This window comes from Oncorhynchus gorbuscha, linkage group LG09 (assembly GCF_021184085.1).
Source record: "Oncorhynchus gorbuscha isolate QuinsamMale2020 ecotype Even-year linkage group LG09, OgorEven_v1.0, whole genome shotgun sequence".
Taxonomy (NCBI): Eukaryota; Metazoa; Chordata; class Actinopteri; order Salmoniformes; family Salmonidae; genus Oncorhynchus; species Oncorhynchus gorbuscha.
The window spans coordinates 60,740,218-60,763,759 of record NC_060181.1 but is presented as its reverse complement, the minus strand read 5'-3'; the positions used below and the strand labels follow the sequence as shown (position 1 = coordinate 60,763,759).

At 43.2% G+C, this 23,542-nt stretch overlaps 1 protein-coding gene across 3 annotated transcripts; it reads left to right on the top strand.

Moving 5' to 3' along the window:
* Positions 1 to 182: 182 nt before the first annotated feature.
* Positions 183 to 16,034, top strand: atf2 (activating transcription factor 2). 3 transcript variants are annotated; one of them, XM_046362966.1, is made up of 12 exons: positions 183 to 279; positions 1,065 to 1,134; positions 1,225 to 1,321; positions 1,412 to 1,530; positions 1,631 to 1,759; positions 2,515 to 2,693; positions 3,081 to 3,192; positions 4,356 to 4,442; positions 6,635 to 6,838; positions 7,081 to 7,278; positions 10,115 to 10,220; positions 14,079 to 16,034. In XM_046362966.1, the coding sequence occupies exons 2-12, from the start codon at positions 1,087 to 1,089 to the stop codon at positions 14,297 to 14,299; spliced, it is 1,500 nt and encodes a 499-aa protein (XP_046218922.1). In that variant the 5' UTR covers positions 183 to 279; positions 1,065 to 1,086; the 3' UTR covers positions 14,300 to 16,034. The 3 variants fall into 3 exon arrangements, with proteins under 3 accessions (XP_046218922.1, XP_046218923.1, XP_046218924.1); XM_046362967.1 differs by lacking the exon at positions 183 to 279 and adding an exon at positions 357 to 511; XM_046362968.1 differs by lacking the exon at positions 183 to 279 and adding an exon at positions 357 to 589.
* The last annotated feature ends 7,508 nt before the right edge of the window (positions 16,035 to 23,542 follow it).

Below are 23,542 nucleotides of genomic sequence, written 5' to 3'. Positions count from 1 at the left end.
TGGCATTGTCCCAGCACATTTGTTGTATTCACCACATCTCTTGGCATTATAACAGCATCTCATGACCAGCTTTGAAGTAAAATATATAATTTAAATAGTATATTGTAAATTGTATTGTGACCTGATTTCTCTGCACTTCTATATTATTGCTGGCGGGTGGCACACTGCTTTTCTGTGGCTGTGGTGTGTCGGAAGTAAGTGACGTGTACGGAAAATATGCTGCTCTCGCGAGACCGTTGTACAGACGTGGGATTTTGATATCAAGGGTTGAGCCCGTGGGTAAGTGTCCACGAACTGACAGTGATTGTACACAAAAAAATCGCCCTTGTAACGATTTATTGGCATTCGTGGGGATATAAGCTTGAATAAAAATGATTGGTCTGTGATGAATGCAGATCCTGTCTGTATTAGCAGTTATAAATAGAGCTAATATGGCCACGGTGATATGCTTGCACATGCTACCCTGCCTAAATGGGCGGTGTGGATGGATATGGCTGGTAGCTTGATGATGGTGAGGGGCTGTGTAAACAAAACCACCCGCATTGTTTTGTTAGCTTGTGCTGAATTTGTCAACAATTTAAATTGCAAGGTTTGTGTCTAATGTTGTGGCTAAATTGTTGCATTTAATCTGTTTGTCTTCTAAATAAGGACAACGCTAGCTGAATTAAAGCTAGCCAGAAATGTTGCATTGTCAGTTTCATAATAGCTAGCTACTGCTGCTGTAGGTTACCCAACTAACGTTACCTAGCTAGCTAGTGATGCTTTAGCTATCTTTCTAGCTAAATATACAGTGGTGTCATCTGTCATATTTCGAGTTTCCACTATTCATTTTGATAGATATCCTCTGTCTATGACCAGCAGTGTCTCTCACTCTTTCTTCTGACTCAGAAAGACCATGCATTTACAAGGGACAGTTGCCAACTTGCTATCAATAAGCTTTGTCCCCACACAAAGTCCTAAAGCAGATACAATATTTGACGGAGCCTCCTATAAAGGTGATGATCATTGATCTGGGACATTCTACCTACAACAGTGCAAATCATGATTGGAATTTTGCATTCCAGGGTATAAAAGGAGTTCCTGAATATGAGTGATGACAAACCTTTCTTATGTGCTGCTCCTGGGTGTGGTCAGGTATGTTTTTGTAGTCCATTTGGTTTGTCTTTGTTGGTTATATATGAAAAGTGTTATATCTGTAAATGATACATTTTCATAATTCCATAGCGATTTACAAACGAAGACCACTTGGCTGTCCACAAACATAAACATGAGATGACACTCAAGTTTGGTCCAGCAAGGGACAACAGTGTCATCGTTGCTGGTAAGCACTATAAGAGCCCACAATTAAATGACTAAATGTTAGTATTCATTCAAGTGGTATGAGAGAGAGAGACCCTGTCTTGTGTTGCAGACCAAACACCAACACCTACACGCTTTCTGAAGAATTGTGAGGAAGTGGGACTCTTCAATGAGCTTACCAGTCCATTTGAGCATGACTTCAAAAAAGCTACTGATGATGACCTCAAAAAGGTGAGTAATTACTATCCAGTGGTGCTATCAAAGCTAAGGCTGACTTGGTAGTACAGGTTGCTCCAGATCTGATCTGTTGATATTTGTTTCTGACATGCAGATGCCCTTGGATCTGTCGCCTCTTGCCACACCAATGATCATACAAAATAAAATTGAGGACCACTCAGCTGTGGAAGCACATCGGGGCAGCCCTCTGCCCCATCCGGAATCTACAACAAGTGACGACAAGGTAAAGGATTTGGTATACTTCATACATTGATATCCTGGTGGATCAGTTGATATGTAGGGCAATTCTAAATCTTTACTTTTGGACATTAACAACTATTGTCTCACCACTTGAACAGCCAGGGTTATATTCAACCCAAACATTTTGATTCATTGTTGAAAAGTATTCATTGAAGGTTGGAGAATACTCAGATTGCTGAAGAAGTAATTGTATTTTCTACCATATAGACTAACTTTTCAGATGTGGTGTCATAATTGTGCTAATACAGTGTCCATGAACTCTAATGGATGGCTTATCAGAGATGTTGCTCAACAACATTGCAATAAGCTCAGAGTGAATTACCCTCAAATGACCACCCAATGTAACATAGTTAAACTACTGTTTTGATTATTTTGCCATCTAAGGAGAAGGTTTACCCTCATATGCACATTTGCAGCATCTTTGAATATTTTCATCATAGACTAACAGCTCTTACTGGGATCACTGATTCCCTTTTGCAGTGCTTTGGTTGATAGTTTCACTGCTTCCCCAAAATAGTACACAGTAGTACCAGAACTGCAAAAAATATTTGGATAAATAAATCCCTTTTTATATTTTGTACATCAGATCCTTGTCTATTAGCAGTTATTAATCAATCCATCTTTTAATCTGTACTATAAGAATGACACACAACTAGGGCATTATTTCGTGGTTGAAATCTAGAGAATGGTTGTCATTGAAGGTTTTAATGCAGCTAAGGTCTCGTATGGTGTTTTCAGGAGGTATCTTTGCAGCCGACCTCACTGCCAACCTCTACTATAGTCCATCCTGCATCCCTCCAAGTCCCAAATGTACTCCTAGCAACCTCAGACGCTAGTGTTGTTATACAGCAAGCTCTCCCATCGCCAACATCTAGCTCTGTAATTACCCAAGTCCCATCCTCTAATAGACCAATAGTGTAAGTAACTAAAAAATGTTAATTATTTGATCTTTTTTGTATAACTTTTTTTTTTCGCGTGTTTTTGCTTTTAATTTACTTTTTGTAATTGTGTTTTGTGTCTTTATGGTTTTGCATTTTGTGGTAAGATGGTTCATTGAAAAGTATGCTCTTTGGTTTGTTGTCAGTGACCCATACTGGTACCATATGGTACGAGTACAAATCCACAAAGTTCTGCTGTCCATTTTACGTTACCTTATGTTCCTTTGAGTGTCTGTTTTGTGTTTCTTTGTTGTAGTGTGAAGTGTATGGTAACTTTCTTAAAGGATAAATAATTTAATACATAACATGACTAGATATTCTTTTGCTGGGTGTTGTGTAACCCATAGTCTCCTCTCTCCCCTCCAGTCCAGTCTCTGGAACTTTTCCTGTACTCTTTCAGCTGCCTAATGGACAAACCATGCCCGTCGCAATCCCAGCAACCATCGCATCTAGTGTACATATTCCAACCGCAATTCCTGTAAGTATCGCATGTCAAGCTCGTTGCTTTATGGAGTTCCAATGTGTATTTTCAATGCATGGATTTACAGTGTGCTGCACATTCGCTCAGGCAAAATTGAACTAGACCTAAATCCATGTTCCAGTGATTAGTTAATGCCATGTATTCAGCCCCTAGAACAGGCTCACTATTTACTACTTTGGCACTAGTGTCTTTGGCATGCGTTGGACAGGCAGGGGACGATGGGGGAACTAATGGGCCTTAGAAGAGAGCAGCTGTATGTCACCTTGGCAAAGACAGTGAGTAGGCCAAACGGTTGTATGTTCCAGTCCAGGGTGCTTCACTGCCATTTGTCCTTGTACAATTTGAATCACCACACTTGACTTCTGGCAGACTGGATGTGTTGCAATCAATTAATATGCCACCCCTGGATATTATGCTTCAGTGTCTGTTAAGGACATTAGCTAATCTAGCCATATCGTAGGCCCTATAGAAATCTCCCTGTCCCTAGTTCCCCCAGAGCGACGTGTGGCTGGTGACGATAGACAGACAGGGTCCCTGTCTTGTTCTCTCTGGCCCTGATTGTCTGTGTGGAACACTGAGCAGCAGATGATTATCTCCTGATGGCGGCGCAGCGGGGAAAAGACCTCCGTTCTCCCAGTCTGTGGGGAGCCACTGACGAGGAAAGGAAGAGATCCCACTGCTGGGTCTCCTCTCCCCTCCTCCCTTCATCCCCTTTCCTCTCCTCCTCTCTCTCCTTTTCCATCCGTTTCGTTGTGAGGAGACTGCAGAGGAGACCCGGCTCTGGCCTTCCAGCTCGTCTCTCCCTCCATCCCTCTCCTGTGCTTAGCCCTTCTGTCCATATGCTTTCCACACAGGCAGGCAGGAGCTCATTAGCGTACATGGTGCATCTCCATGTGGCGCTGCCTCCACAAAATAACAGGCCATCCAGCCTAATGAGGCTGAGATATGAGGAAAACTCTGAGCGTACGGCTGTGTGTGTGTGTGTGTGTGTGTGTGTGTGTGTGTGTGTGTGTGTGTGTGTGTGTGTGTGTGTGTGTGTGTGTGTGTGTGTGTGTGTGTGTGTGTGCGCACATATTGGGAGGGGAGGGGGCTGCCTGCCTCTCACTGGGAGAGACTAATTCTCCTTGTGCCGGTCTCTCTGTGTGTGTCTGTGCTGTCAGCTTGTCAGACCTGTCACCGTAGTGCCTAACGTCCCTGGGATCCCTGGACCGCCCTCGCCTCAAGCCGTCCAATCAGAAGCTAAGCTGGTAATGTCTTTGTCTCAATACACATACCGTCAAGGGTTCTGTACATATGTGCATGCCTGAAATTCCCCCAAACAATGTCAAATTGATCCACAAAGTAATGTTACATTTGGATTATGTACAATAGTAGTTCATGCCAATACTGTAGGTACTATGTCTGTACTGTATGTAGTTCCTTGCTTTAACCAGAAGAGGGAACTAGAAACAAGTGTTTTGCAATGATGTTAGCCGTTTGTATTTGATATAAATTGTCATTAAAGTTGAGTATGTGTTACAGATGCTAGTGAATGGTGTATGACTGTGAGCTGGCTTAAAGAGATACTTCGGGATTTGGGCAATGACGCCCTTTATCTACTTCCCCAGAGTCTTGTGGATACCAGCATGTTAGCAGATACCCATAGACTTCCAGGCATTGTAGTTAGCATTGGCTCACAAAAAAAACTCTAACTTCCTTCATACTACACACAGAGACATGAAAATGGTATCTACGAGTTCATCGGACTCAAAATACCCAAAGTATCCCTTTTAATGCCTCAACCAGGGTGGATGAGCAGTGTCTCCAGCCTCTGGCCCTTTGTGTTAGTAGTGACTGTTGAAGGGCAGAGATATGGACTGTTGTTGGGTAGATCATTGGCACGGTGATGAAGCACGGAACCTGTAAATGCTCACAGCACGCCGCACCTCTGAAAATTTAACAGGTAAAGCTTTACAAGGAGGGCTGGGGGGGGGTGGACTTTAAGGTGGGTGAGGGGTGGTTTATTGGGTTCGCAGGGCGCAGGGATGACAAACGCAGAGATAGCGTTGTGCTCAACACGCCGTCACCGAGGCCAACCGGGGGGGGGCTTCTGCCGAGAGCCAGCTGGGGGCATCTTGGCATGGGGCTCGGAGAGGCACATTAAGTCAGCCTCACCCTGCATGGAACCTTTTGTTCAGCAGAATCCTGGCTGACCTGCGAACCCCCCACCCCGGTGCCCCCCACCACCACCACCACCACACTCAGCTCATCAGCAAACACCTAATGAGCCCACGTCAAGAAAACAGCCCCCCGCCCAGCCAGCCCCCCACCCACCCTGCTCTCCGGGGGCGCGGAGACGGCGCTTTACAAGGACTGATGATGCTGCAAAGACCACAATAATGATAATTAACTTGCTGAATTTAGAAGATTATGCTGTTAATTAGTTGCAAAATAAAGATAAGTAATACAGCAGCAGATGGTTGAATAACACCCATGAGATGGAGGGTTATTACACTGATGAGGTTTCTGTGGCAGAAATGAAATATGAATCTGACTGGCTTCTCCCTCCTTCTATGGGCCATTCCAGGAGAATAATATCTTGTTTCTGCCAGAAGAGCTTCTGGAAGGGTATTACACGATAAACTAATTTGGTAGATAGATTGGTCTGGCAAAAAGGTAGTTGTTAGAATAATGTGCTCCTCTGTTCTCCCATGTAAATGTATTCCCACTCACTTTGTTACGGGTTGAGATGGCTCATTCACCTTCAGCTTGTTTACTCACTGTTTGATGGTGGAGTATTTGGGCTTTAAATTACTCTCTGTCACCTTTATCGAGATGCAGGACGGGTGAAGTGTGTTGCGTAGATTTTCATGTAAAACATGAAAACAATTACAAATATGGATTTGCCATGTGATTTAATTCCCCGGTATGTCGTATGACTAGCTACATGTAGATTAGAAGGATGTAGTTGTATATGTCTTTTGTTAGGAGGATCGCCTATAAGATAGTTGTTTTGTCTCTTTAACGCACTGTAGATGTCTGTGTTCCTGGTGACTTTGTTAGCTAGTTTTATGGCTTGTCTGACAGATGCCCAGGGACAGAGAAGGGGGGTTGGGCGCTCTAGATGGGGGGGGGGGGGCACTATGTTATAAACACACCCAAGAGGCAAAGCTTCCCCTGACAAGTTGACATCCCCAGCTCATCAGGGGAATAGGATATTGGCCGTGACAGCTATTAGATTTCCTATGTAACATTACTGGAGGAAGTCTTTGTTTTGATGTCTAATTTCCCATCATACAGGATATAGTGTTTTGGTTTCGTCTTTTGCAACTCCTTGTTTTTTAAAATCTCATTGGTCTTCAAGACTTTGTTCATGACTTTCAACTCAAACGGAACATCCCTACATTGCAGAGAGGTGTTGTCTCGGCTCATGTGCTCTTGTGTTGTTTTCTTCCCCTAGAAGCTGAAGGCAGTGCTAAGCCAGCAGCTCCCTCAGGTAACCAATGGAGATTCTGGTGATGTCCAGAGCAGTGCTGTGACCCACAATGCAGCCCCGGCTCTGGTCCCTTCCCCATCTCTGTCTCCTGGCCCTCCCCTGGCCCCGCCTGAGGAACCCTGCCCCCAGACCCTCCAGCAGCCTGCCACCTCCACCACTGAGACGCCTGTGAGTACACTACCACAACTGGCCACCAGAGGGCGCGATGCTTAAATTTGGCTATTCCACAACTAACCATTGAAGTACCTTTTTTTTAAAGGGTATTAATATATTATTACCCTAATACCCTAACTAGTGATTATGATGAACATTACATTAGCCATGAAATGCATGTTTATAGCCTATGTGTTATAGAGCTTGATAGGTTGGTTCTGATGAATTTGTGCCGCGCATTCTGTTCTCCATGCCAGGCGACTAAGGCGCACCCTGCCCAGCACACAGGGGGCCGGCGGCGCAGAGCCACCAGCGAGGACCCGGACGAGAAGAGGCGTAAGTTCCTGGAACGCAACCGAGCTGCGGCGTCCCGCTGCAGACAGAAGAGGAAGGTCTGGGTGTCTTCGCTGGAGAAGAAGGCTGAGGACCTCAACTCTATGAACGGACAACTACAGGTATATGCACACCTTGGCTCAGTCTGCCATTTAGTAACTGCTTATTGCATCAGGTATGAGGGATTCTACTGTGTGCGTGCATTTTCTTTTTCCCCTTGTGCGGTGATGAAGTCATTAAAGCCTATTAAGAGGAGTTGCGGTGTGACAGCGGGCGGCGTGCGAGCCCCCCCATTCTCCGATACATCCCTGTCAATAAAGCTGTATCCTCCAGATGTCAGCCGCACACAAGCGTGTCCTCGCTTCTGTCTCAGCAGTTTACTGGATGGCCTCTAAAATCTCTCAGGGAAAGGTGTCTTTTTGAACCTTCATTTTGCAGAAAGCAATTAGGATCTGATGCTGACAAGTTCTCTACAGTTCATGTGACTGTTGTCTCTGTTGATAAGTGTGATTCGGGGTGCGGCACATTGGCGTTCCACACAATTAAATGAGATGTGCTGTTTTATTTGCTTGCTGTCTTCTTTGTCCATGGAGGCAAAGTAAGACATAGGAGGGTTGAGGCGGAGGGGGGGGAGAATGCGGGAAAGGGGAAATGAAATGGAGGGGGGAATTGTGATGAATTTCCGTTACAATAACCGATTGTCACCCTTGATGGTCATCGGTGTGCCTGCTAAGGGTTAAATGAACGCAAGCAGATGAAGGTGGAGGAACGGAGAGAGGGACTTAGGAAGGACGGGGTCGCAGAGAGCACCACTGTTAACTATGAGGAACGGAATAAGTCGCGGGCGAAAATTGAATGTCACAGAATGAAAGTGTTCTTTTATATGAAGGCATTAATCAGCGGTGCGGTTTTAGTTCTAACTCCCGTGCTGACACATTGGCCCAACTGATCAGCGGAGTGGGCCCTAATGATGCACGATTACTATAACATCATCCTTAACGGGCTTTTTTTAATGAGGTGTCAGAGCAGGCAGCAACCCACAGGGCTCCCGGCCTCCGAGTCAGGAAGGAAAGGACCATTTGCTCCCAAACTTAGAAACAAGTTAAACTTCTTCAGGCCGCCATGCTTTATCCTACTGTATGACAACATGATGCATATTAATTGGATGAGGAATGCAGCCATTTATGTTTTTTTTCGGGGTTTAACATCCTGGTTGTAATAGTGCACCTCATCAGACCTGGGTGTTTAGTTGTTCCACCAATGCAGTAGTAACAATAACAAACAGTCTGGTTGTGTAGTCCATACCAGGCTAGATTCCTCCACGTCATACCAACAATCTATGGTCTTAATGGTATTCGGAATACGGTAGCTAGATCAAAGTATTCGCTAAACACTGCCTGTTGGGGCCACCCAACATCTATCAATACCATAACTTCTATTCCCTGTAGCCATGCTAAAAGATCTCTCTCTGTGAGCTGCACCTGCACTGGAGGGTTGATCCAAACCAGCGGTTCCCAAACTTTTTATAGTCCCGCACCCCTTCTTCAAGCATTCCACCTCCAGCTGCGTACCCCCTCTAGCACCAGGGTCAGCCCTTAAACCGTCATTGTAAGCCTGCCACACAGACTATACGATTTATTAAACATAAGAATGAGTGTGAGTTTTTGTCACAACCCGGCTCGTGGGAGGTGACAAAGAGCTCTTATAGGACCAGGGCACAAATAATAATAATCAACAGGGGATACCTGGAGGAGGAGAGGATGAGTGTCTTCACAAAGCAGCAGTGGTTGTTTATCTGTAATGAGAGATGGTTGCGTAGTGAGCCTGGTGTGGTAGAGATGTGTAAGGGCTCTACCAGCTGTTAAAATCTGTCTCGCGTCATGTAAATCCATAATCTGGATTCACATAAATTGGCCGCTTTCAGACTAATAGATTAAGCTGCCATAGTCCTTTTAAAAAAAAAATGTTTAAAAAAAGGAGAACAGAAAGAGTCTAAATCTGCCATAGGGCGTTCTGTGGGCCCCCGGCTGCTCTAATTCCAGTGAAAGTCACCTTCAGCGTAATGTGGCCTCTCTTTACTGCATGCAGAATCCCTAGCTCCCATGGGGACTGTAATGACATGGGAGTGTAAATCTCAGCAGAATCCACAAAGTTGTGCTGACAATCGGAAGAGCTCACCTCTGACAAATGTGTTGGTCGGGTGCCAGTAAAGAGCCGTAATTATAGCGCAAGGAGCAACATAATTGAAAAAGTGCATCATACTTTATTCACCTTGCCATCCATTATCCAGTTAGCTACCTTTCCCTGTGTCTGTTCTTCTTCATGGGATGGGTGGGGGATGAGTATTTCTGCAGTAATGTAACGGTCATATAGGCCTCTCATACAGACAGACAATGAGAGAGAAGTTACTTGTGGTTATCCCTTTGTCAAATAAAATCCTAATGGTTTTGGGTACTGAGAAAATAGTAGCTAAAGTCTCCTCACAAACCTGGCTGTTTTCATAACTGGGGAATGTGTGTATGCTGGACCTGGCACCTACTACCATACCCCGTTCAAAGGCAGTTACATATTTTGTCTTGCCCATTCATCCTCTTGAATGCCACACATACACAACCCGTGTCTCAAGGCTTAAAACGCCATATTTAACCCGTCTCCTCCCCTTCGTCTACACTGATTGAGGTGGATTTAGCAAGTGTTGTGATGTAAACAAAGGTTTATCTTGCACATCACAGCCCCCCACAGAGACAGTCGTTGATGGCCGATGGTTTGACAGGTCATGCTCCTCATGGGATGGGATGGTGAAGGTTTAGCACTAAATGTAGTATGTTTCAATCAGAGATGCATGCAATGCAGATGGTTATCAGACTCTGGTATCTGTTTGGAAGTGTGTGGCAGTCAGTCAAGTCTCCATTTTATGGAGTGAATGTGTGTTTTGTCTGTTTCCCTCCTCTCTGGCAGAGTGAAGTCACCCTGCTGAGAAATGAAGTGGCTCGGCTGAAGCAGCTTCTTCTGGCTCATAAAGATTGCCCTGTAACCGCCATGCAGAAGAAATCTGCCTATCACAGTGAGTTATGTTCCATTATCCTCAGCCCCAGGCCGCCATGCAAATACATCCAAAAACGAGCCCTGCTAACCTCTCGCCAGAGGGACACGTCTCGCTCATCGCCTAGCCCCGACACCACCAGAGCTATGGACACATTAGGCCATTTTCTGGTTTTGGAAAAACTTCAGAGAAGTTTGTCTATTCATGTGCCTTTTTGTCTCCTGCAAGTCATCGGTTTTGAGCTGTCATTTCAAGTCATATTGTTTTAAATGTGATTCACCTGCACCATTATGGAAACCTAAATGCAGAATAAAGGCATCAGTCTTTAGCTTTTTATTCTTTAATGATGCCTTTTGAAATGTGCAAATCTGTGCATAGTGTCTGCCTTATGCAGCCTCTTAGTTTCAATTTGCTGTTGTCAGTAGAACGGCTGTCTGGGAGGCGATGGTTGACTCACTTTGCCCAGAAGTGCCTGTTCCTCAGGTGCTCATTGTAAAACTTAATGGCTGCCAGGTTTCGCCAGTCACTGTGTAAGCACTTTTGTAAGAACAGGCTATAGTTTTTAATTTCCACCATTTCAGCCCCCTTTGCCTCTCTAGATTTTTGTCAGCTCAGCTTTGTGCTCATAACTCACCATCTCTCTTTAGATGGGCCAATATGCAGAACGTGTACGCATAGCCACGTCTCGGCAGTGCTCAGGAGTCTGCCGCTGACTTGTATTGACAATGATTGCCTCCAAAATGAGTCCATTATAGCGGAGAGCTTGACAAGACTGCGGTGCTTTCTCGATGAGAGGTGCCGCGGTCACCGAGCGCCACTGTTCATTCCACATCCCTATTGTTAACCATAGCACTGCCGCTGACACGCCTCATGCATATTATAGGACTGATGACTCCCAGGCTATATTGGCCTGTCACAGACTGTGCTCATTTGGTTGTCTGGATTGTTTTGACTACCATTTGCAGATGAATTGGGTCATCTTTCTCACATATTGTTGAGGATTCTTCCTATCTTAGACCTCAGCGAAGGCTGATCGCTTGCAGCTAGTTGATACCATGGAGAAATGGAGCCTCATCTAGTGATCCCATTACTTTACGGAAGCATTCTGTTGTTGAAAGGTGAGGTTGAGTTAGATGATTACAAGGCTTTACCGTACCGTTAACAGTAAAACGTTACGATAGCGTTCGAGGTGGCTGCTGGGAGTCTCCCCAGCTCTGCTAAAACCGTTTTCAATGGATTGGTAAGTGCATGTAGAACTAACTATTTGATTTTAATATCACCTCCTTGAAGAGCACAGTCAAAACTACACATTTCCGATTATTCCACATTTTTAGCTCTTATCATCAGAGTTTTACAGCAATCAGTTAACATCAATTGATCAAGTTGTTTTCATATACTGTACTTGAGGGGTAGCCTGATCCTAGCTATAAAGCAAACAACGTGTCATTTAGCTTGCTTCATCAGATATTAGGCGTTTGGAAAGAGCTTGACATCGTTCTGGTAAAGTTGTCAGTAGGACTACTGTGAGGCGTTTATTTTATATCACTCAAATATCCAATTAATGGTGGCTACCCTCGCGTATCTGAAATTACATGGTCAGTTGATGTTTTACATACTGTCAATACTGTGACACGTGGTCCGTGATTAAACACTATTTAAAAACATCAAATCATGGGATAATGTTAGCTAACTTCACTGGGTAAGTCCACATTGAAGAAAAATGTGCATTAGGTCTACTTACCACAATGTTTAGCCAACTGTACAAAGTTTCTACCTGTAGCTGGCAAAGTAAACATTATCAGCTAACAGTAACGTTAATCGGCAATGCACCAGTGGCGGAAAAAGTACCCATTAGTCATACTTGAGTAAAAGTAAAGATACCTTATTAATAAAATGACACAAGTGAAAGTCACCCAGTAAAATACTACTTGAGTAAAAGTCTAAAGTAAATGTAATTGCTAAAATATACTTAAGTATAAATTATTTGAAGATCCTTGCATTAAGCAAACTAGAATTTTGTATGAATTTTTACGGATAGCTAGGGGCACACGCCAACATTCAGACACAATTTACAAAGAAGCATGTATGTTTAGTGAGTCCGCCAGATCAGAAGCAGTAGGGATGACAGGGATGTTCTCTTGATAAGTGTGTGAATGGACCATTTTCCTGTCCTGCTAAGCAATGAAAATGTATGGAGTAAAAAGTACATTATTTTCTTTAGGAATGTAGTGACGTAAAAGTTGTCCAAATATAAATAGTAAAGTACATATACCCCAAAAAACGACTTTAAGTTACTTTAAAGTACTACTTAGGTACTTTACACCACTGCAATGCACCCTTCTGCTGCTTGACAGGCAGATCCCATGTAGGATGGGAAATGAAGCTAAACCATTCATATTTGTCAGATATAGTTCACTTTTATTTTATATCACTCAAATATCCAATTAATGGTGGCTACCCTCACGTATCTGAAATTACATGGTCAGTTGATGTTTTACATACTGTCAATACTGTGACAACGTAAGGCAGATCTTGTAAAGATTCCATCATGGTGTTGCCTCAGCGCAGAGGTCTTTTCAGCTACTCTGTGTTTTCTCCCAGTCCTTACCCCCCCCCCCCAATACCAGTGGTCCCCCAGGCCCCCAGCATCCTCCATCCCTGTCTGGTAACATGTTTCCTCATCCAGCCCAGGCACACTGCTACAGCAGGTGGGAGGATATTACCCAGCCTGCCCTACAAACAAGCCAGACCATGCTTCCTCTTGGCACACCGAGCTGTCCATCTGCTTATGGTGAAGTCTGCTCTGGGTAGCTAGTAAAGCTGCATATGATAATATATCAGCAGTCTACTCTCGCCTTCCGCTCCTGTGCTTAATGCCATTAAGAGTAATAATACACACTGGAATATGGAACAAAAAGGTTGATTTACAAGGGGATCGACCTTATGCAGGGAGAAATGGCAGAGCGATTTACGGTGCTTTGACATTCACCTGCACTAAATCACCTGATCAAAGTCTGATCAATGCGAACGCCAAGGGAGCCCCCCCCCCACACACAGGGCCTTTTTAAATGCAATTTTATTGCAAACTTCTCTTATTATGGAGTCTGTGTCTCACATTCTCAAATACCAAGCCCAATCGTTAATTACTTAGTGCCATTTCAACTGACTTCATATCATTAGCTATATTAATTATCATAGTGGTCCTCCTCATTCCTTTGAGTCGGAGCATGAGAGAGGATTTTTTTCCTCATCAGGATCCAATTAATTCAATGCAACTGCCTAACAGCTGGTGGCATTTCGACTCCAAATCTTGCATACTCTCCAGTGTGAGCGTCATTAAAATCAGGTGCTGTAATCATCTGTCGCTGCAGTAGTTGGCAAGGTAGCAAAAAACAAATGAGAACGCAGTGAGGAGTGGGAAACACTGCCACATGCCCCAGAATGTAATGTCCCCTTATGATGTTGGTTTAAATTGACATTGTAACTGAACTTTAATTAAGAGCAGAAAAAACAGTAAGTAGTAATAACAAAATGTCCTAGGATATACATATTAGTCCTAAATAGATTGGCCAACAGAGGTTACTCCTGATCCTATTTTGGAATATGATCATAGTGCAATGAATATAGGCTGCATTTTGTTGAAGTGAGTCGTCTACTTTAACAAGCACTTTTGCTGCAATAATGTACTGTATAAAACAGGTGATGATCGAACCATAAAGCCGTAACAGGCCTTTTTTTTTACTGTGTGTGTGTGTGTGTGTGTGTGTGTGTGTGTGTGTGTGTGTGTGTGTGTGTGTGTGTGTGTGTGTGTGTGTGTGTGTGTGTGTGTGTGTGTGTGTGTGTGTGTGTGTGTGTGTGTGTGTGTGTGTGTGTTTGCAGCATCTGAGAAGGAAGACAGCTGTGAGGAGATGTCAGTCCCAGGCAGCCCCCAGAACGAGGCCATCCAGCACAGCTCCGTCAGCACCTCCAACGGAGTCAGCTCCTCCTCCATGACCCCTGCTGCCTCCGCCCCTGCCACAGCAGACCAGAGCACAGAGGATGGCCAGGCACAGCGTGGCGCTGCCCTGTCCACCATCCAGACTCAGCCCTCAGGAAGCTGATCAGCCCCACCGCACCGCAGGCAGTGGCCCAGCCTCGCTGCTGCCTCTGTAGGGGAAAGGAACTCTCACTCAGCTTCGGTTTGGACTATACTGTCTTTGCTCATTGTTTGGTTTTGTTTCTTTCGATTTTCTTGGAATGCAATGTAATGGTTTGTTGGAAATTGGTAAAGATGCAAAAGAAGGCCCTTTACGAATGGTTTAAAAATGGAAATGATTGTCTTATTTCCACCTTGTTTTCTAGTCATTCTGATTGATTTATTTAACTGTACACATGTCCTTTTTGTTTTGGACCTCTGTGAACTTTGAAGTTGTAATGATTTGAATCAGTGCATTGTCAATGAGACCTTACCAAAGTGTGTTGTGGCTCACTTGGAATGTATTTGTTTTTAATGGCCTTTTATATCCTTATTTTATGGTGAGAAGACGTAAGGAGTAGACACTTTAATTGTTTTGCCTTTTTCATTTTGCACATAACAGATGAAGGGTTTAACTTTTTAGTGTTTTTGATTGTTCCAATAAGATGTACTGGCAGCTTTTTAAGGTAGATTTTAATACCTTTCTCGTTACAAAACTTCAACGGTTGAATCAGATTTGAACTGCCAACGTTTATGTGAGTGATTTATTTTGGCTACGTCTGCCGGTAGCATTATGTGGTTTAAATGTTCAGAGTTGCCTGCACTTGTAAAATAGGAGCTTGGGTCGAATTCTATGTGCGTTCTTTGACCAACATTCCATTTGTAGTTTGATTGTTTCATGAACCAGTGATTGTAGGATTGCAGTACATTTTACATTACATAAACATGTTGACTCAACCATGTGCCATTAATTTTATCACACAGATTGATTATGAGTGTTTCCATGTACGTAATTTCTTGGTATAGGAGATCTGTTTCTTCTGAATAATGTTTCTGCTTACTAAGTTGCTTGTCCATTGCTTTGATGTTTGACTCTGAACCCTTGTGGAAATATTCATGTTACTTAAGAATATGACATTTTTAGGAAACATTGTAAATAACATCATTACTGTCACATTGTGGTTTTTCCAGATGTCATACTTTAAAAAAAACATGTGTTAGAGTCCTAATAAGTTTTATTTGTATTAAATAAATATCAACTTGAGGAACCTTTACTGGCCTCCAACCTAAAACGAAGGCTCTGTTTGCCTTGCATAGTAGTACAATAACTTTGAGAACACTAATAGTCACACTGCGCCAGAAACTTAATGAGGAATCAATGCTGTATGTGTATATGTTGATCTTATACTGCTTTTAAGGCTAGTGATGTTTTAGAAAATAGTTGTAGTTGGCAAATCATACAATTATTATTTTGTATCAAATTGCCTTTTCTCATTAAATGTATTGGCTTACTACTGTGTAGTTTAACGAGACACTACTACATTTAGTTTCAGACCTCATTTGTTCCTTTTTAATTTAATTTTTTTTTTGTACTGTCACTTATGTGCTCTCAGCATGATTTCAATAATTCTCTGAGAGAATTAAACTGATATTTAATAATGTCTCAGTCAAATAAGTAACATTGAACATGTTCACCTTGAGTTATAACTAGCTGTTCTTAAGTTTATGAAAGGTTTTGTCAATTATTTTACCCTGGCTTAGCGGCTTAAACGGGGTTTGATATTGTGTTGACAGTAAACTTGTAACTTGTGAAAGTTATGTATAAAGTACAGTATCCTAAATGAATAAGACTTAATAAATCTTTTATCTCTTTAAATCCATTTTTGCCTCCTGGATTTTTATTTTATCATCTAGGGAGGCAACCAAAGAGCTGGTGTAAGAGGCAGAAAAGGGCAACTTGTGGCCGAGGATGAAGGAAATTAGTAGGGGAATAAAGAGCTAACATCTAAAGGAAGGCCAGTTGTAAGGGTGTCTCAAGGAGTCCCTGCCACTGCTCCGCCACCAGAAAATGTACCGGCACAATGAGCAGAACATTGAGGAGTTTTGGTGCCCGGCCCGATGACCATGTAGCATCTTGTCTGCTGGCACCGTTGGAGATGTGACAGGCAGAAATGTCAAGCAGGTAACCATGGATATACACTATATATACAAAAGTATGTGGACACCCCTTCAAATGAGTGGATTCTGCTATTTCAGCCACATCTGTTGTTGACAGGTGTATAACATTGAGCACACAGCCACGCAATATCCATAGACAAACACTGGCAATAGAAGGGCCTTACTGAAGAGCTCAGTGACTTTTAACATGGCACCGTCATAGGATGCCACCTTTTCGTACAAGTCAGTTCGTCAAATTTCTGCCCTGCTTATTTTTAAGTGGAAACGTCTAGGAGCAACAATGGCTCAGCTGTGAAGTGGTAGGCCATACAAGCTCACAGAACGGGACCACCGAGTGTTGAAGCATGTAGCGCATAAAATGTGTCTGTCCTCGGTTGCAACACTCACTACCGAGTTCCAAACTGCCTCTGGAAGCAACGTCAGCACAAGAACTGTTCGGCGGGAGTTTCATGAAATGGGTTTACATGGCCGAGCAGCCTCACACAAGCCTAAGATCACCATGCGCAATGCCAAGCATCAGCTGGAGTGATGTAAAGTTCACCGCCATTGGACTCTAGAGCAGTGGAAACACGTTCTCTGGAGTGATGAATCATGCTTTACCATCTGGCAGTCCGACCCTTGGTTTGGTGGATGCCAGAACACTACCTGCCCGAATGCATAGTGCAAACTGTAAAGTTTGGAGGAGGAATAATGATCTGAGGCAGTTTTTCATAGGCCCCTTAGTTCCAGTGAAGTGAAATCTTAACGCTACAGCATACAATGACATTCTAGACAATTCTGTGCTTCCAACTTTGTGGCAACAGTTTGGGGAAGGCCCTTTCCTGTTTCAGCATGACAATGCCCCCGTGCCCAAAGCGAAGTCCATTCAGAAATGGTTTGTTGAGATCGTTTTGGAAGAACTTGACTGGCCTGCACAGAGCCCTGACCTCAACCCCATCAAATATATTTGGGATTAATTGGAACACAGACTGTGAGCCAGGCCTAATCGCCCAACATCAGTGCCCGACCTTCACTAATGCTCTTGTGGCTGAATGGAAGCAAGACCCCACAGCAATGTTACAACATCTAGTGGAAAGTCTTCCCAGAAGAGTGGAACTTTTTATAGCAGTAAAGGGGGAAACCAACTCCCTATTAATGCCCATGATTTTGGAATGAGATGTTCGACCAGCAGGTGTCCATATACTTTTGGTCATGTAGTGTATCTGTATAAAGCATGTGGGGTATAACCAGTTGTGCAGACTAGATAGTTGCTTCTTTCTGACTCAAAGCATGCTTTGTTTGGACCATTTAATGATTCGTTTCTTTATTGTACTTAAAGGTGGAATCCGCAGTAAGGGGAAACGACGCCACTGGCCACCCCACCACCATTGTTTTTGTTTTTGTTGCCGAGCTGAGTAGCGTCGCGCAGCATGGTAAAGAAATGTTGCAGTACATACATCTCTTCTATCGCATGCGCAATGATGTCCGAGGGGAAAAACAGTGTTCGCTGTTTGCAGTAACTTCTTTGTTGTACAAACGGACATGATACCAGCTTAACTGCTGACTGAGACTAGTCTGTGTAAGTTTATTGTGGTGTCTTCTGCCACCTGGTGGATATTGTGCAATGAGTTTTGGTGTGGGTCAGTGAGTACAGAAAGACCTACAACAACCCCCCCCTCAAGACTCAGCAAACAATTCAGTGAAAGATGAGTTTCAATGACAAATATAACAGATAATTCAATGCTTTGATAGATCAACTTGACATACAGTATGTAATCATATAATAAATAATATGATCATGAAGGGTTAATGGCCACCCGAGTACGGTAACGTGTAGATAGATATATGTTTAGTGTGCAGGTGGCAGCTCTATGGCATCATCCTCATTCAGCTGATAAGTGCCCATGTGGGAACTGTTTGTTTGAATGCCCGAGTTACGATAAGACATTGGTATCCCAGCACACATAGCACAGGAGATACTTCTGCTCTGAGAGAACATCAGCAGAGTACTGCTCCAGTGTTTCCTCAGTGTGAAGGCCGTAAATCCCAAAGAGAATTAGGACAACAATAATAACCAGGGTATTTGTAGCAATAAAGTACAATATTATAGTGTGAGGCTCAGGCCCTGATAACTCATCTGTGATGGTACCAAGACAGAGATCACGAAAGGCTACATGGCCCGACTTGCTCATGGGCGACACTGAGGGCTGTAGGTCATCGAGGTGATAAACTGTGCCCTGCTTGACATTGACGAACCTATTGAACTTAGCTGTTGGATCAAACTGGTCATACATTACCCTAAAGTACACATTTTGTCTGTCAGCTTTCGCCGACAATCAATGACAGCAGGGCTAAAAATGACAATCCGTGCTGAAATGTTGATGATCACCTGATTGTAGGTACCTGCATCATTGACTGTAATTTCCACAGGGGACACTTTGGTCGGAGTTGTGGTTTGCACTGATATTGATTGGATTGTTCTGTTTCCAAGGGGCAATATTCCAACCGCTGTTTGATTGGACTATTACTGTGACTCTGAAACATCACGCTTGTTTGCATTTCTGATGATCGCCACAGGAGTAGCAGTCTTATGTGTCTGTATTTCCTCAATGTTCAGCTCTGACAGCCATGTGTTGCTGGCAAAGGCGATTGCTCCGGAATTGACATGGGGGAGTGCATCACTGCACATGCTGTTGTTGCTCTGGATCAATGCACTGCTTATGGCACCCAGGTACTGCCCTTCTCCGAGTTTCAGGTTGAGAGCACCTCACAGAAACACTGAGACGTCTGTTACTGCTCTTCTCAAGCCATCTTTTTTAGGCAAAGTATTCTGCAGTCGCAGTCCCATGGGTTGTCATCCAGACTGAAAAATGACAGCCGAAGGCGGCTTTCCAATGCCTTTGGACATAAGTGCGAGAGTATGTTGCGGTTCAGTATCAGAACCCTTAGATGTGTTAAACCCACCAAAGCAGAATCCTCAATCGTGGAGATTAAATTGTCACTGAGGCCAATCTCCCTGATGTGAGTACAGAGACTGAACACATGCTTCCCGATCTTCAAGATATGATTTCCATTCAGCCTCAAAGGCTTCCAGTTTTGATAACTTGTTGAAAGCGCCTGGGTCAACCTCAGAAAACATGTTATGGCTCAAAGACCGTGCCTTTAATTCCACCGGGGATTTGAAGTGTGTGTGTTTGATTTGCATGATGGAATTATCATTCAGCAGGAGATCTGACAGCGATGAAAGTGGTTTAAAAACACTGCCTGGAAACCATGACAATGAGATCCAGCTCATGTAAATGTCTAAGTCCTTTAAATATATTTCTCGACATTGACGTGATTTGGTTATTTTCAAGGTATAAGGTCTCCAGCGATCTTAAACCAACAAAGAGCCCTCGATGCAGGACTGTAAGGGCATTGCCACTGATCCTCAGCCTTGTTAGATGAATTAATCCATCAACTGTACCCTGTTTAACATCACACAGTTGGTTGCCATGTAAAGAGAGTATACTTGTCACTCCTGAAAAGGTCTGTCTCTCAAGTGAAGAGATCTTGTTATTTTCCAGATTAAGCTCTGTCAGACCACTCAGAGAATAGAATGATCCATGGTGAATGGAAGATATTGAATTGGATCCCAGGTCCAAACTGGTCAGATTTGGGTAGTGTAGAAAAGCCTTAGGTTCAACTGTGTTGATGGAGTTCCTAGTCAAACTCAGATGTTTTGCAAAACCACGAACCAGTAAGACGATGGTAATTCCTCTATCTGAGCAAACTATTTCTTCATTGTGACATTTACAGAATGAAGGACACAGTGTAGATAATGCTGTGTGTAGGAAAAATGGGCAAAATGATTTTTAAAATATCCTCAACATTTTCAGGGTCCTTAGAAAAATCCTATGATGATACTCTGACGTTGTCCAAAGCCAATGAGAAAACTACCTTTGCCCATCTCCTCAAAAACAGGAAAAGACAGTGAATAAGGCATTTCCTGTTCCTTCTATTTTTTGTATCCCTCTAAACAAACATGTGCCTCGAGAGAAATACTGTACAAGGTATAATTATTTTCATTGTCATGCACCACCCATTTCCCCAATGTTCATGTTTTCCTACAAGCAACCTATTTCCCCGATTTAATGCTGAATGAAAACAAACGAAATACTACAAACACACAATCTACATATTTTTGTTGACAGACAAGTGGACTTTCGCTTGTTTTTCTTTGTGCTATATTATTATCAATGGGTGAATTTAACATGTTGGAGGTGAGCTGGTAGTGGATTGCAGAGAATAATCAGCCATGATGGGAAAAGGGCTGTGTTGGACACCATGATAACTTAAGCCTACTTATAACTTATTGGACTTTTGGTAAAATATATCTCTATAGGCCTATATCTCTATCCAAGGGGATTTTTGGTTCAGTGGCTGCTATAACGCTTAATAGAGACCAATGAATCTTGAGGGCCTTACTCCATTATCACCTCCCCTGGCAGCATCTTGGGGTCTCCATGGTTACAGGGAGGGTCTGCGTCCCAAAGATACCATAATGACGTCAACACCCCCCGCAGCCGATTATAGTCACCATATTACCATGTGGCTGGAATAATTTGTCTGACACCTTTATTGTCTTCTCGTAAATAGCCTTTACAATTAGCAATTGTACAAATTAAAGCGTAGGTAGGTCTTGCGATACGACAAATCTTCGGTAAGTTGTTCAAGAAAATAACGTAGAAACGTAAAGATAGGATAGCTCCTGCAGCATGCACAAATATTCAACTACATCGTTCATAGCCTCATAGCCAGCCCAGTAGGCTACATCCCTAAAACGCATGACCAAATTCAATACAACACAGCACTGATAAGTAGGTTGATACATTCATCTAAAATGGTGCAGTGCAATTGTGCAGTCCAACGTTTTGATATCAAAACCTCTGCGAAAGATGATTGTAACAATATGGCTCAAAACAATGTAACATATGTAAATGGAAGTTGTAAAAAATATTGTATCATGTGATCGTACTACTATCCCTTTGAGTTAGTTTGAACAGTAGTGTATTTGCCAAGAAAGCAGTTCACCAGTACATGCAGTACATTCAGTGTGCCTGACCAAAAAAATAGCCATGTTGTACATAGCCATATTTACCACAGACAGTCTATGATGAATACAGAACTCTAGCGGTAAACGTTTCTGTAAGAATTGGTCCATTTTCTTCATACATTTCACCATGCTTTCCCTGCGACTCTTGTTCTGCAGTAGTGTCCTAGCTCCAGCAGAAGGCGCCATATCCGTACCTGAAAACCTGCACCCCAGAGCCTGACTGCCAGAGGTGAGTTGATGAACCTTCTTCCCGAGGACACACTCAACTACTGTACTAGATAACTACAGGGGGACATAAAATGTGTCAATAAGTCAGATGTGACATTTAATTATTGCACTGCACAATTTTAGATGAATGTATCAACCTACTTATCAGTGCTGTGTTGTATTGAATTTGGCCATGCGTTTTAGGTTTATGCATCCAAAGCTCATATTGTCTGTCCTCAGCACAACAACAAGCCCTCACAGTGGCATCACAGCAGCTCTGATTTGGGCTAGCTTTGACTAGCGAATGATCACAGAGGGTTGAATTGTAAATGTTAATATGTAGGTCACCGTCACACAACTCTGATGAATAACAATGACTTCCTTTGCCTCTGTGTGGCTATTTGAAGTCTATGACTGGCTAGCCTAGTTAGCACTCAGCATGGTTTATTTGAGATGCGCTTATAAAGTATATCAACAGAATCAACAAAACAGCACTAGCAAATCAATAAAAGAAGCTCCGTTGACCCCCCCCCGCAGATTATTAATTCCGATTGTTGCATTAATTAAAAACCTTGAGGTAATGGTGATGCATTATTCATCTTGTAATGATGTGAATGTTAATTTGCTGGAGGCTGCGACCATGAGAGCGGAGAGCATCCATGCCTACCGTTTTCTTGTCAGGTTCTCATTGTGTTAGGAGGAAGCCTCTGCCTCAGACAGATGTGTCTGCTGTGTTGAGGATGGAGAGAAGCACTCACTCATTCTGTCTGTCAGAAAGGCCACAACGCAGACAGAATGGCTTGATTGTTCGTCAAAACCGCCGAAAGCAAGCGGGCTGCACAAAGTGTATATTCATGTATGTACAGGGCATTGGGAAAGTATTCAGACCACTGACTTTTCCACATTTTGTTACGTTACAGCCTTTTTCTAAAATTCATTAAATTGTTTATTTTCCGCATCAATCTACACACAATACCCCATAATGATAAATCAAAAATAGGTTTATTTAAATATTTGAAAACATATAATTTTATTTTTTTGAATATCAAATTTACATAAGTATTCAGTCCCTCTACTCAGTACTTTGTTGAAGCACCTTTGGCAGTGAACCTTCACCCCAGTCTGAGGTCCTGAGCGCTCTAGTCTCCCAGTCCCTGCTGCTGAAAACATCCCTATGCTGCCACCACCATGCTTCACCGTAGGGATGGTGCCAGGTTTCCTCCAGACGTGACGCTTGGCATTCAGGCCAAAGAGTTCAATTTTGGTTTCATCAGACCAGAGAATCTTGTTTCTCATGGTCTCAGAGTCTTTAGGTGCCTTTTGGCAAACTCCAAGTGGGCTATCATGTGCCTTTTACTGAGGAGTGGCTTCCGTCTGGCCACTCTACCATAAAGTCCTAACTGGTGGAGGGCTGCAGAGATGGTTGTCCTTCTGGAAGGTTCTCCCTTTTCCACAGAGGAACTCTAGAGCTCTGTCAGAGTGACCATCAGGTTCTTGGTCACCTCCCTGACCAAGGCCCTTCTCCCCCGATTGTTCAGTTTGGCCAGGCGGCCAGCTCAGGTAATAGTCTTGGTGGTTCCAAACTTCTTCCATTTAAGAATGATGGAGGCCACTATGTTCTTGGGGACCTTCAATGATGCAGAAGTTTTTTGGTACCCTTCCCCAGATCTGTGCCTCGACACAATCCTGTCTCTGAGCTTTACCGACAATTCCTTCAACCTCATGCCTTGGTTTTTGCTCTGACATGCATGGTCAACTGTGCGATCTTATACAGGCATGTGTGTACCTTTCCAAATCATGTCCAATCAATTGAATTTACCAAAGGTGGACTCCAATCAAGTTGTAGAAACATCTCAAGGATGATGAATGGAAACAGGATGGACCTGAACTTCATTTTCGAGTCTCATAGCAAAGGGTCTGAATACTTAC

What these genes read in the sequence shown, in the direction of transcription:
- atf2 (XM_046362966.1), top strand. Translation starts at nt 1,087, where the DNA reads ATGAGTGATGACAAACCTTTCTTATGTGCTGCTCCTGGGTGTGGTCAG. An exon ending in CTACAACAAGTGACGACAAG is followed by an intron (nt 1,760 to 2,514) that starts GTAAAGGATTTG and finishes TGGTGTTTTCAG; the next exon opens with GAGGTATCTTTGCAGCCGAC. An exon ending in TCCTCTAATAGACCAATAGT is followed by an intron (nt 2,694 to 3,080) that starts GTAAGTAACTAA and finishes TCTCCCCTCCAG; the next exon opens with TCCAGTCTCTGGAACTTTTC.